We start from the raw sequence: 13,144 nt of genomic DNA, 5'->3' as shown, positions 1-13,144 counted from the left end.
TCAAATTCATCATTTTCCCACTTTCTGTCTTCTTACCACATCTGTGTCATCTAGTGTCGTTTTAGGTTCTCACACACAAACAGCAGCGTTTTACCCGACAGTGGCCCAGGAGTGCAACACAAATGCACATTTACATGAAACATTATCACAGAAAATTAGAACATATTCATTAAATCAGAGGTGTCCAAACTTTTTCCACCGAGGGCCACATTTTGAAATGTGTACGGAGCAGAGGGCCCCAAACATAGTTCTGATGTGACTCCACCTTTAATAAGACTTGGAACATGAATGTTAGGTATAACATAAACATGTTATACTACTTTTTGTTGTTTGGGCAAATTTATCAGGAAGCCTGAGGGCCAACATCAATGGGTCTGAGGGGCCACAGTTTGACCCCCGGACCACAGTTTGGCCCCCTGCACTACAGCTCAGGCTGCATGTGTTTAGTGAAACGTGTTCTGCTTTTGTTTTAACGTCTTGAATGTGCTCTAATGTTTCGTTTGCATTTGTAAAGTTGTTTTGCACTTATGGACCACATCTCCCATCGTCCTTCGCGGTGGTCATGTGACTCCGTAATACAAATATTAAACTTCATCCTTGTTAGTGTTTAAGTTTGTGGGCGTGGTCTATAGCAGCGACGCAGATCCGGCGCTGCTGCAGCTGTTGTTGCGATTCATGTTCCTCCGTGACAGATTGGGCGTGGCAGCTAGCGGGGCTTGCAGCGGTGCTAACGGAAGGCGGTCTTCGGGGCAGCCGTACTGAACAAGGACCTCGGCACAGTCCTGACTCTGAGCCTGACGAGCGTAAGCCAGAGCGCTGTGGCCCAGAGCGTCACGACCACCGACGTCAACGCCGTACTGAGGAGAAGAGAGACAAGGACGTGAATATGTGATACACAAACAACTTGTCTTGAACTGTGTTGTACTGCAATTCAAGGTCACAACGACAAGAGCCCTGGCATCATAATGATGGTAATAAGAGGTGGATTCATTCGGGTGGGACTGTGAAGGACCTCACTGAAGGCCCAGGTCCCAGACCCACGGCCCGCCACTGATATCAAGTACTATTTTGAAATATTGGTGGTAGAAGAGAACCATGGGACATATTTCCTCATATTTGCTTCTTTACTCCCTTTTACCCCCTAGCCTCAGGTGACCAGTAGAACTTTGGTGACTTCTATAAAATGTTACACAGACAAAGATCCCGCAGTGGACACCAGGCTTAAACCTTTTGAAATGCTTTGAAAGGACACTATGGTTGAGCCGTGGTGTAGATGTTTGTTCAGAGCCTGGTTCAGTCCTGGTTTAGTCCTGGTTTAGTCCTGGTTTAGTCCTGGTTTAGTTCTGGTTTAGTCCAGGTTTAGTCCAGGTTTAGTCCTGGTTTAGTCCTGGTTCAGTCCTGGTTCAGTCCTGGTTCAGTCCTGGTTCCAGACTCAGACCGGGTCAGATAAACGTACCCATATGAGCAACTGTGTCACCACGACGTTGCCCCTGCTGGCCGACAGGTGCAGTGCGGTCCTCGGGTCGGTCTCGTTGTAGGTCTGGTTCACTTGGACTCTGGAGCCGTGAGCCAGGATCAGGACCACAGAGGGGAGGTCGTCGTCGGCAACAGCCCTGAGCAGAGCCTGGCCTAGGGGCAGGTCTGAGGGCGGCAGGGGCGAAAGGAACAAGCGCTGCTCGTATTTGGCCCGGATCCAACGCTCACGCTCCTCTCTGAGGACGAAAGACACAGAATATAAGAAGAACTAGAACTCTGGTCCAACACGTGACATAAACAAATACATATCAGAGCTTCTGTCAGTTATTGTTCTGCTCCCATCACACATAGGACTGGAGTCTGGACTGGTCTAGTCCATGGTCTAGTCCCTGGTCTAGTCCCCTGGTCTAGTCCCCTGGTCTAGTCCCCTGGTCTAGTCCTCTGGTCTAGTCCTCTGGTCTAGTCCCCTGGTCTAGTCCCCTGGTCTAGTCCCCTGGTCTAGTCCCCTGGTCTAGTCCTCTGGTCTAGTCTCTGGTCTAATCCTCTGGTCTAGTCTCTGGTCTAATCCTCTGGTCTAGTCCCTGGTCTAGTCCTCTGGTCTAGTCCCTGGTCTAGTCCTCTGGTCTAATCCTCTGGTCTAGTCCCCTGGTCTAGTCCTCTGGTCTAGTCCTCTGGTCTAGTCCCCTGGTCTAGTCCCCTGGTCTAGTCCCCTGGTCTAGTCCTCTGGTCTAGTCCCCTGGTCTAGTCCTCTGGTCTAGTCCCCTGGTCTAGTCCTCTGGTCTAGTCTCTGGTCTAATCCTCTGGTCTAGTCCCCTGGTCTAGTCCTCTGGTCTAGTCCCCTGGTCTAGTCCTCTGGTCTAGTCCCCTGGTCTAGTCCCCTGGTCTAGTCCCCTGGTCTAGTCCCCTGGTCTAGTCCTCTGGTCTAGTCCTCTGGTCTAGTCCTCTGGTCTAGTCCTCTGGTCTAGTCGTCTAGTCCTCTGGTCTAGTCCCCTGGTCTAGTCCTCTGGTCTAGTCGTCTAGTCCCCTGGTCTAGTCCCCTGGTCTAGTCCTCTGGTCTAGTCCCCTGGTCTAGTCCCCTGGTCTAGTCCTCTGGTCTAGTCCCCTGGTCTAGTCCTCTGGTCTAGTCCTCTGGTCTAGTCCCCTGGTCTAGTCCCCTGGTCTAGTCCTCTGGTCTAGTCGTCTAGTCCTCTGGTCTAGTCCTCTGGTCTAGTCCTCTGGTCTAGTCCCCTGGTCTAGTCCCCTGGTCTAGTCCCCTGGTCTAGTCCCCTGGTCTAGTCCTCTGGTCTAGTCCTCTGGTCTAGTCCTCTGGTCTAGTCCTCTGGTCTAGTCCCCTGGTCTAGTCCTCTGGTCTAGTCTCTGGTCTAGTCCTCTGGTCTCTCCTTGTTGTTGGCCTTGCTTTAACATGATTAGAAGGATTTGACAGGTTACATTGACCTTCCTGTGCCAAACACTTGTGATGCTAATGAGGCGCTGTAGATAATTGCTCTAATTAACATATTCACCCTTATGTCTTTTACCTGTGCACAGGTCAGTGTAGTTTTGGACAGGGTCAGTTTTGGACAGGGTCAGAGTAGTTTTGTCAGAGTAGTTTTGGACAGGGTCAGAGTAGTTTTGGACAGGGTCAGTGTAGGGTCAGAGTAGTTTTGGACAGGGTCAGAGTAGTTTTGCACAGGGTCAGAGTAGTTTTGGACAGGGTCAGAGTAGTTTTGGACTTGGACAGGGTCAGTGTAGTTTTGGACAGGGTCAGAGTAGTTTTGCACAGGGTCAGAGTAGTTTTGGACAGGGTCAGAGTAGTTTTGGACAGGGTCAGAGTAGTTTTGGACTTGGACAGGGTCAGTGTAGTTTTGGACAGGGTCAGTGTAGTTTTGGACAGGGTCAGTGTAGTTTTGGACAGGGTCAGTGTAGTTTTGGACAGGGTCAGTGTAGTTTTGCACAGGGTCAGTGTAGTTTTGCACAGGGTCAGTGTAGTTTTGGACAGGGTCAGAGTAGTTTTGGACTTGGACAGGGTCAGTGTAGTTTTGGACAGGGTCAGTGTAGTTTTGGACAGGGTCAGTGTAGTTTTGCACAGGGTCAGTGTAGTTTTGGACAGGGTCAGTGTAGTTTTGCACAGGGTCAGTGTAGTTTTGGACAGGGTCAGAGTAGTTTTGGACTTGGACAGGGTCAGTGTAGTTTTGGACAGGGTCAGTGTAGTTTTGCACAGGGTCAGAGTAGTTTTGCACAGGGTCAGTGTAGTTTTGGACTTGGACAGGGTCAGTGTAGTTTTGGACAGGGTCAGTGTAGTTTTGGACTTGGACAGGGTCAGTGTAGTTTTGGACAGGGTCAGTGTAGTTTTGGACTTGGACAGGGTCAGAGTAGTTTTGGACAGGGTCAGAGTAGTTTTGGACAGGGTCAGAGTAGTTTTACTGTGGCTCGCAGCAGTGGGACAGATTAGACTCTTTTGTCTCATTCACACTGGTTCATTGAGGCATTTGATGATTTGCAGGTCAAATAAAAGTTGAATGAAGCATTTTTTCAAGTCAATCAGCTGCTCTAATGAACTACAGCTGCTTTTAACATGATTAGCACGACATTTAAATGCATTTTATATTAGATTTAGTACCACATATAAATATGGGGTTTCTCTTCAGACTCGTGGTTGTATTGTGCTAACGTGCTAACATGTGTCAGATGTGTTTAACAGTAGGATTAGTCACTTTGTGCTAATGATGCTAATGAGGCTAATGATGCCAACCAACTCTGACCGCTCACACTGGGATAAGTGCTCTAATGAACTGATGCTCAAGTTCAACAACATGTGTAGCCTTCATTTCAGGCTCGGTAAATCCTGGTTCTGTCCCTGGTTTTGTCCCTGGTTTTGTCCCTGGTTTTGTCCCTGGTTCTGTCCCTGGTTTTGTCCCTGGTTTTGTCCCTGGTTTTGTCCCTGGTTTAGTCCAGGTTTAGTCCTGGTTTGGTCCTGGTTTGGTCCTGGTCAGGTCCTGGTTTAGACCTGGTTTAGACCTGGTTTAGACCTGGTTTAGACCTGGTTTAGTGCTGGTTTGGTCCTGGTTTAGTCCTGGTCAGGTCCTGGTCTGGTCCTGGTCTAGTCCTGGTCTGGTCCTGGTCTGGTCCTGGTGAGGTCCTGGTGAGGTCCTGTTTTAGTCCTGGTTTAGTCCTGGTTTAGTCCTGCTTTAGTCCTGCTTTAGTCCTGCTTTAGTCCTGGTTTGGTCCTGGTCAGATCCTGGTCAGGTCCTGGTTTAGTCCTGGTTTAGTCCTGGTTTGGTCCTGGTTTGGTCCTGGTCAGGTCCTGGTTTAGTCCTGGTTTAGTCCTTGTTTAGTCCTGGTTTAGTCCTTGTTTAGTCCTGGTTTAGTCCTGGTTTAGTCCTGGTTTAGTCCTGGTTTAGTCCTGGTTTAGTCCTGGTTTAGTCCTGGTTTAGTCCTGCTTTTGTCCTGCTTTAGTCCTGGTTTAGTCCTGGTTTAGTCCTGGTTTAGTCCTGGTTTAGTCCTGCTTTTGTCCTGGTTTAGTCCTGGTTTAGTCCTGGTTTAGTCCTGCTTTTGTCCTGCTTTTGTCCTGCTTTAGTCCTGGTCAGGTGCTCTTTGCTGCATCCTTGTATGTGTGTGCGTGGTAATGTTAACGAGTAGTGATGAGGTGTGGACAGCAGAGGGTAATTGTTCTAATTAAGAGCACTTTAAATCTCATCAGGCCTGAACTCAGTCTTGATCCAGGTCTAGTCCCCTTCTCCCTCTCTCATGCTCTCTCCCCTCCTGTCTCCCTCCTGTCTCCCTCCTGTCTCCCTCCTGTCTCCCTCCTGTCTCCCTCCACACCCTCCTGTCTCCCTCCTGTCTCCCTCCTGTCTCCCTCCACACCCTCCTGTCTCCCTCCTGTCTCCCTCCTGTCTCCATCCTGTCTCCCTCCACACCCTCCTGTCTCCCTCCTGTCTCCCTCCTGTCTCCATCCTGTCTCCATCCTGTCTTCCTCCACACCCTCCTGTCTCCCTCCTGTCTCCATCCTGTCTCCCTCCTGTCTCCCTCATGTCTCCCTCCTGTCTCCCTCCACACCCTCCTGTCTCCCTCCTGTCTCCCTCCTGTCTCCCTCCTGTCTCCCTCCTGTCTCCATCCTGTCTCCATCCTGTCTCCATCCTGTCCTGTCTCCATCCTGTCTCCCTCCACACCCTCCTGTCTCCCTCCTGTCTCCCTCCTGTCTTCCTCCTGTCTCCATCCTGTCTCCCTCCACACCCTCCTGTCTCCCTCCTGTCTCCCTCCTGTCTCCCTCCTGTCTCCATCCTGTCTCCATCCTGTCTCCATCCTGTCTTCCTCCACACCCTCCTGTCTCCCTCCTGTCTCCATCCTGTCTCCCTCCACACCCTCCTGTCTCCCTCCTGTCTCCATCCTGTCTCCATCCTGTCTCCCTCCACACCCTCCTGTCTCCCTCCTGTCTCCATCCTGTCTCCCTCCACACCCTCCTGTCTCCCTCCTGTCTCCCTCCTGTCTCCTGTCTCCCTCCTGTCTCCCTCCTGTCTCCCTCCACACCCTCCTGTCTCCCTCCACACCCTCCTGTCTCCCTCCACACCCTCCTGTCTCCCTCCTGTCTCCCTCCACACCCTCCTGTCTCCCTCCTGTCTCCCTCCTGTCTCCCTCCTGTCTCCCTCCTGTCTCCCTCCTGTCTCCCTCCTGTCTCCCTCCTGTCTCCCTCCACACCCTCCTGTCTCCCTCCTGTCTCCCTCCTGTCTCCCTCCTGTCTCCATCCTGTCTCCATCCTGTCTTCCTCCACACCCTCCTGTCTCCCTCCTGTCTCCATCCTGTCTCCCTCCTGTCTCCCTCCTGTCTCCCTCCACACCCTCCTGTCTCCCTCCTGTCTCCCTCCACACCCTCCTGTCTCCCTCCTGTCTCCATCCTGTCTCCATCCTGTCTCCCTCCACACCCTCCTGTCTCCCTCCTGTCTCCCTCCACACCCTCCTGTCTCCTTCCTGTCTCCCTCCTGTCTCCCTCCTGTCTCCCTCCACACCCTCCTGTCTCCCTCCTGTCTCCCTCCTGTCTCCCTCCTGTCTCCCTCCTGTCTCCCTCCTGTCTCCATCCTGTCTCCATCCTGTCTCCATCCACACCCTCCTGTCTCCCTCCTGTCTCCCTCCTGTCTCCCTCCTGTCTTCCTCCTGTCTCCATCCTGTCTCCCTCCACACCCTCCTGTCTCCCTCCTGTCTCCCTCCTGTCTCCCTCCTGTCTCCATCCTGTCTCCCTCCACACCCTCCTGTCTCCATCCTGTCTCCCTCCACACCCTCCTGTCTCCCTCCTGTCTCCATCCTGTCTTCCTCCACACCCTCCTGTCTCCCTCCTGTCTCCCTCCACACCCTCCTGTCTCCCTCCTGTCTCCCTCCTGTCTCCATCCTGTCTCCATCCTGTCTCCCTCCTGTCTCCATCCTGTCTCCATCCTGTCTCCCTCCACACCCTCCTCTCTCCCTCCACACCCTCCTGTCTCCCTCCACACCCTCCTCTCTCCCTCCACACCCTCCTGTCTCCCTCCACACCCTCCTGTCTCCCTCCACACCCTCCTCTCTCCCTCCACACCCTCCTCTCTCCCTCCACACCCTCCTGTCTCCCTCCACACCCTCCTGTCTCCCTCCACACCCCCCTGTCTCCCTCCACACCCTCCTCTCTCCCTCTACACCCTCCTCTCTCCCTCTACACCCTCCTGTCTCCCTCCACACCCTCCTCTCTCCCTCCACACCCTCCTCTCTCCCTCCACACCCTCCTCTCTCCCTCCACACCCTCCTGTCTCCCTCCACACCCTCCTCTCTCCCTCCACACCCTCCTGTCTCCCTCCACACCCTCCTCTCTCCCTCCACACCCTCCTGTCTCCCTCCACACCCTCCTGTCTCCCTCCACACCCTCCTGTCTCCCTCCACACCCTCCTGTCTCCCTCCACACCCTCCTGTCTCCCTCCACAGAGATGCAAGAATCTGCCTGTTGGCTTTTAAACTAAACTCCAGCTTCACAGACACATTCCTCATCCCGGCTTCTGTCGTCTGGTCTGAGACGCGACATAAACGTGAGTCTTGTTTCTGTGGTTCTAATGAGTCTAATGAGCTCTGACAGCTCATTAGACATGTGAGACATTATCTCACAGCACATTTAGACATGCTTTGCCCTGGTTCAGCCTTTGTTTAGCCCTGGTTTAGCCCTGGTTCAGCCTTTGTTTAGCCCTAGTTCAGTCCTGGTTTAGCCTTTGTTTAGCCCAGGTTTAGCCTTTGTTTAGCCCTGGTTCAGTCCTGGTTTAGCCTTTGTTTAGCCCTGGTTTAGCCTTTGTTTAGCCCTAGTTCAGTCCTGGTTTAGCCTTTGTTTAGCCCTGGTTTAGCCTTTGTTTAGCCTTAGTTCAGTCCTGGTTTAGCCTTTGTTTAGCCCTGGTTTAGCCTTTGTTTAGCCCTGGTTTAGCCTTTGTTTAGCCCTAGTTCAGTCCTGGTTTAGCCTTTGTTTAGCCCAGGTTTAGCCTTTGTTTAGCCTTTGTTTAGCCCTGGTTTAGCCCTGGTTCAGCCTTTGTTTAGCCCTAGTTCAGTCCTGGTTTAGCCTTTGTTTAGCCCAGGTTTAGCCTTTGTTTAGCCCTGGTTTAGCCCTGGTTTAGCCTTTGTTTAGCCCTAGTTCAGTCCTGGTTTAGCCTTTGTTTAGCCCTGGTTTAGCCTTTGTTTAGCCCTAGTTCAGTCCTGGTTTAGCCCTGGTTTAGCCTTTGTTTAGCCCTGGTTTAGCCCTGTTTTACCCTTTGTTTAGCCCTAGTTCAGTCCTGGTTGAGCCTTGGTTTAGCCCTGGTTTAGCCTTTGTTTGGCCTTTGTTTAGCACTGGTTTAGCCTTTGTTTAGCCTTTGTTTAGCCCTAGTTCAGTCCTGGTTGAGCCTTTGTTTAGCCCTGGTTTAGCCCTTCAGCCCCGGTTCAGCCCCGGTTCAGCCCCGGTTTAGTCCCGGTTCAGTCTTGGTTTAGCCCTGGTTTAGCTTTTGTTTGGCCTTTGTTTAGCACTGGTTTAGCCTTTGTTTAGAATTTGTTTAGCCCTAGTTCAGTCCTGGTTGAGCCTTTGTTTAGCCCCAGTTTAGCCCTGGTTTAGCCCTGGTTCAGCCCTGGTTTAGCCCTGGTTTAGCCCCGGTTTAGCCCCGGTTTAGCCCCGGTTTAGCCCCGGTTTAGCCCCGGTTTAGCCCCGGTTTAGCCCTGGTTTAGCCCTGGTTCAGCCCTGGTTTAACCCTGGTTTAGCCCTGGTTTAGCCCTGGTTCAGCCCTGGTTTAGCCCTGGTTTAGCCCTGGTTTAGCCCTGGTTCAGCCCTGGTTTAGCCCTGGTTTAGCCCTGGTTTAGCCCTGGTTTAGCCCTGGTTCAGCCCTGGTTTAGCCCTGGTTTAGCCCTGGTTCAGCCCTGGTTTAGCCCTGGTTTAGCCCTGGTTTAGCCCTGGTTCAGCCCTGGTTCAGCCCTAAAGACTTCTGTAGTTATAATCTTTATTGAGTAGATGTGATCTTTATAAGTTATAGTAAAGATCGCAAAAAAACAACAACACATATTTATCTGAACTATAAATAATAAGTAATTAGTGGCGTGATTGTGTAATGGGCTAAATACGTAATTATTGGACCAATACTGATCCGCTTGCTCATGCCCTGCTCGAGTTGCTATAGTAACCATACTTGGGACAAATGTTCAGTCAAATGTACTCCTGGAATATAAACCGTTTTACTGAGGCCACAGATTCAGAGGGTTCTAAATCAGATGAATCTACGCGGACTACACTTCCCATGATGCCCCCCTCCTCTGTAGTCCTGACAGTGATGGATGCTGTTAGCTCCACACTGTCTGCTCCCCTTCATTAGAGCCTCATTAAGGGACTGACGAGATCTCAACCAGGACTAACGAGGGACTAACGAGGTCTAGACCCGTTCTCACTCTTGGCTAATTAACCATCAACAGAATCAATTAACCACTAATGGAATAACAGGGCTTGAACAGGGACTAGACCGGAACTAGATCAGGACTAAAGCGGGACTAAAGCGGGACTAAAGCGGGACTAAAGCGGGACTAGATCAGGACTAAAGCAGGACTAAAGCGGGACTAAAGCAGGGACTAAAGCGGGACTAAAGCAGGACTAAAGCAGAGACTAAAGCAGAGACTAAAGCGGGAGTAAAGCAGGGACTAAAGCAGGACTAAAGCAGGACTAAAGCAGGGACTAAAGCGGGACTAAAGCAGGACTAAAGCGGGACTAAAGCGGGACTAAAGCAGGGACTAAAGCGGGACTAAAGCGGGGACTAAAGCAGGACTAAAGCAGGGACTAAAGCGGGACTAAAGCGGGACTAAAGCGGGACTAAAGCAGGGACTAAAGCAGGGACTAAAGCAGGACTAAAGCAGGGACTAAAGCGGGACTAAAGCGGGACTAAAGCCGGGACTAAAGCGGGACAAAAAGCGGGACAAAAAGCGGGACTAAAGCGGGGACTAAAGCGGGGACTAAAGCGGGGACTAAAGCGGGGACTAAAGCAGGGACTAAAGCGGGACTAAAGCGGGACTAAAGCAGGACTAAAGCGGGGACTAAAGCAGGGACTAAAGCGGGACTAAAGCGGGACTAAAGCAGGGACTAAAGCAGGGACTAAAACGGGACTAAAGCGGGACTAAAGCGGGACTAAAGCAGGGACTAAAACGGGACAAAAGCAGGGACTAAAGCGGGACTAAAGCGGGACTAAAGCGGAATCAAATCAGGAGTAAACCAGGTCTGAAGAAGGACTAAACCAGGACGAAAAAAGGATTAAAGCCAGACCGAGAAAGGACTAAAACAAGGGACAAACGGGCACAAACCCATGTCTAAAGGCTGATATTAGGCTAATCCAGGTCCAGGACTCATTTGTGGATAAAGATCCGACATTATCTCTAGTTAATTTAGATGAAGAGTCGTTGGGAATCATCAGAGAGAGACGGAACCATTTAAGAGCGACTCAGACACGATTCACACCATTAGAGAGAAGGGAGGGAAGGAGGAGGAGAGGGGGAGAGAGGAGGAGAGGGGGAGAGAGGAGGAGAGGGGGAGCGAGGAGGGAGAGAAAGATGGGGTTATAGTGGCTACAGGAAAAATATATTGTATTTTATTTAGTCAAAACAATAGCATTTACATTGGATTTAAGATTTTAGTTGTGCTTTAAATCCCCACAATAGTCCCATATTTAGTTCTAGTTTAGGCATAACTAAAGTCTAGGTTTAGTTCAAGTTTAGGCCGCGTTTAGTTTCGGTTTACTCCTGTTGTAGTGTTCATTTAGACCTCTTTTAGTTCTGATTTGTCCCAGTTCAGTCTTGATTTACAGTCCTCCAGATTAGTCCTTTTCTAATGTAGACCTGTTTTAGCCCAGTTTTAGTCCTGATTTGTCATTAGGTTTAGTCCAGTTTAGTGTTCGTCTTCAGTTTTAGCCCTGGTTTAGTCCTGTTTTTCCCCCAGTTCAGCTGCAAAATCATATCATATTTGTATCTCCAGGTTTTACTCGTGACATTTATGTGGGCGGATCATTAAGCTCTAATTTAACATTCACTTGATGTTTAACGACACAGAAAATTATATTAAAAAGCCCACCAATGTCCACGCTGTAAACAAAATTACAATTACTAATATGACGGTTATTATTATCATACAGTTTCCCAAATGTGACAACAAATTGGCCGATAAAGAACACAGAGGTCAAAAACCCCACACGGCCCCGACACGTCAATTACGCCGTTCCAGAGGGATTTAATAATTTATTTTTCAAGACATTATTATAATATCTGCCAAACGCGACATGTTTTAAGCTACATTTAACCGAATATACAAGAAACGAGGAGCTCATGTCGTTAATAACATGTTTAATTTGTTTGTTTCTTTGCATTGTTACATTTCATCCAGGGAAAGATTCTAAAAATATCAGCAGGATGTCCGAGCGCGTCTCTGAGAGAACAGTTAACGTCCATTAAACGCCACATTTACGCTCGTTATTGTCAGTGTTGAGTCGTGTTTTTCTGCAGAGTTGAACAGAAAACGGAAGATTAAATCAGGAAAAAATATTGTGTTTGGAGAAGTGAAAAGACGGTTTCCGAAAATAAAGGCATAAAAAAGAGCAGTAACTTGAAATGCCTGGTTGAGTCCTGGTTTAATCTTACTTTAGTCCTGGTTTTGTCAAAGATTTAGCCCTAGTTTAGTCCTTTGGTTAAGGCCCGGTTTACTTCCAGGTTCATTTAGGTTCTATTTTTAATCTAATAGTTGGTTGATACTTATTCTAGAGTTCATTTATAAGTTTAATTTAGTTTTCTTTGACTCTCATTCTGGGTTAAATCGACAGTAAAACAAACATGGCCGACTCACCACATCCTGTCTTTACTTCCCTTTGACTCTTGTCACGTTTAGACTTAAGCACTTTAGTGTCGGGGCATCTGGTTTAGAGGCAGAATGTACGTGTTGGACGCTCAAACAGTGTCACCAGGTGCCAGAGCGGGACAAGATGAACTTTCGGCCTGATCTGGTCAGCTCTCGGATGCTAAGCAGGACAGGCCCTGGTTAGTACTTGGATGGGAGACCGCTGGAACACCAGGTGCCACAGTGGGGCGCTAGAGGACATGTCGTTGTGTCCTAAGGCAAGACACTTCACCCTCATTGCCTAGAGAAGCGCGTGGAGTGCCATGAATGTGGATATAAGTGTAATAATCATAATCACCCACACAGAGGCACTGGGCCTGGGACTGTGCTCTATATCACTCCTGACAATATTATTTTATACATAATCATTTGTAAATATATATAACTAACAATCATGCAGGACAGCAGCATTTCTGTGCTTAAGAGTGCTCCTGACTACTCCTACTCGTACTACTCCTACTCGAACTACTCCTACTTGAACTACTCCTACTCGAACTACTCCTACTCGTACTATTCCTACTCGTACTACTCCTACGCGTAGTCCTCCTACTCGTACTACTCCTACTCGTACTATTCCTACTCGTACTACTACGCGTAGTCCTCCTACTCGTACTACTCCTACTACTCCTACTCCTACTACTCCTACGCGTAGTCCTCCTACTCGTACTACTCCTACTCGAACTACTCCTACTCGAACTACTCCTACTCGAACTACTCCTACTCGTACTACTCCTACTCCTACGCGTAGTCGTACTACTCATACTACTCCTACTCGTACTACTCCTACTCGAACTACTCCTACTCGAACTACTCCTACTCGAACTACTCCTACTCGAACTACTCCTACTCGAACTACTCCTACTCGTACTACTCCTACGCGTACTACTCCTACGCGTACTACTCCTACGCGTACTACTCCTACTCGTACTACTCCTACTCGTACTACTCCTACTCGAACTACTCCTACTCGAACTACTCCTACTCGAACTACTCCTACTCGAACTACTCCTACTCGTACTACTCCTACGCGTACTACTCCTACGCGTACTACTCCTACGCGTACTACTCCTACTCGTACTACTCCTACTCGTACTACTCCTACTCGTACTACTCCTACTCCTACGCGTAGTCCTCCTACTCGTACTACTCCTACTCGTACTACTCCTACTCCTACGCGTAGTCCTCCTACTCGTACTACTCCTACTCGAACTACTCCTACTCGAACTACTCCTACTCGAACTACTCCTACTCGTACTACTCCTACTCCTACGCGTAGTCGTACTACTCATACTACTCCTACTCGTACTAC

General features: G+C 49.7%; 1 protein-coding gene across 4 annotated transcripts in view; it reads right to left on the bottom strand.

Annotated features, from left to right (window-relative positions):
- Nucleotides 1-496: 496 nt before the first annotated feature.
- Nucleotides 497-13,144, bottom strand: part of agap1 (ArfGAP with GTPase domain, ankyrin repeat and PH domain 1) — a 135,162-nt gene continuing 122,514 nt past the window's right edge. The window contains exons 18-19 of one of the 4 annotated variants that reach the window (XM_072451817.1): nt 1,457-1,712; nt 497-857 (exon numbers count right to left, since the gene is read on the bottom strand). In XM_072451817.1, the coding sequence (XP_072307918.1) occupies nt 627-857; nt 1,457-1,712 (487 nt within the window). In that variant the 3' untranslated portion in view covers nt 497-626. The remainder of the gene's footprint in view (nt 858-1,456; nt 1,713-13,144) is intronic. The other 3 variants (XM_072451900.1, XM_072451977.1, XM_072452056.1) reach the window with 3 other exon arrangements.

The sequence above is a fragment of the Eucyclogobius newberryi genome, unplaced genomic scaffold (genome assembly GCF_026437365.1).
Source record: "Eucyclogobius newberryi isolate DKJ021-1_F unplaced genomic scaffold, fEucNew1.0.hap1 SCAF_1, whole genome shotgun sequence".
NCBI lineage: Eukaryota > Metazoa > Chordata > Actinopteri > Gobiiformes > Gobiidae > Eucyclogobius > Eucyclogobius newberryi.
This window is presented reverse-complemented; position numbering and strand designations above follow the sequence as displayed.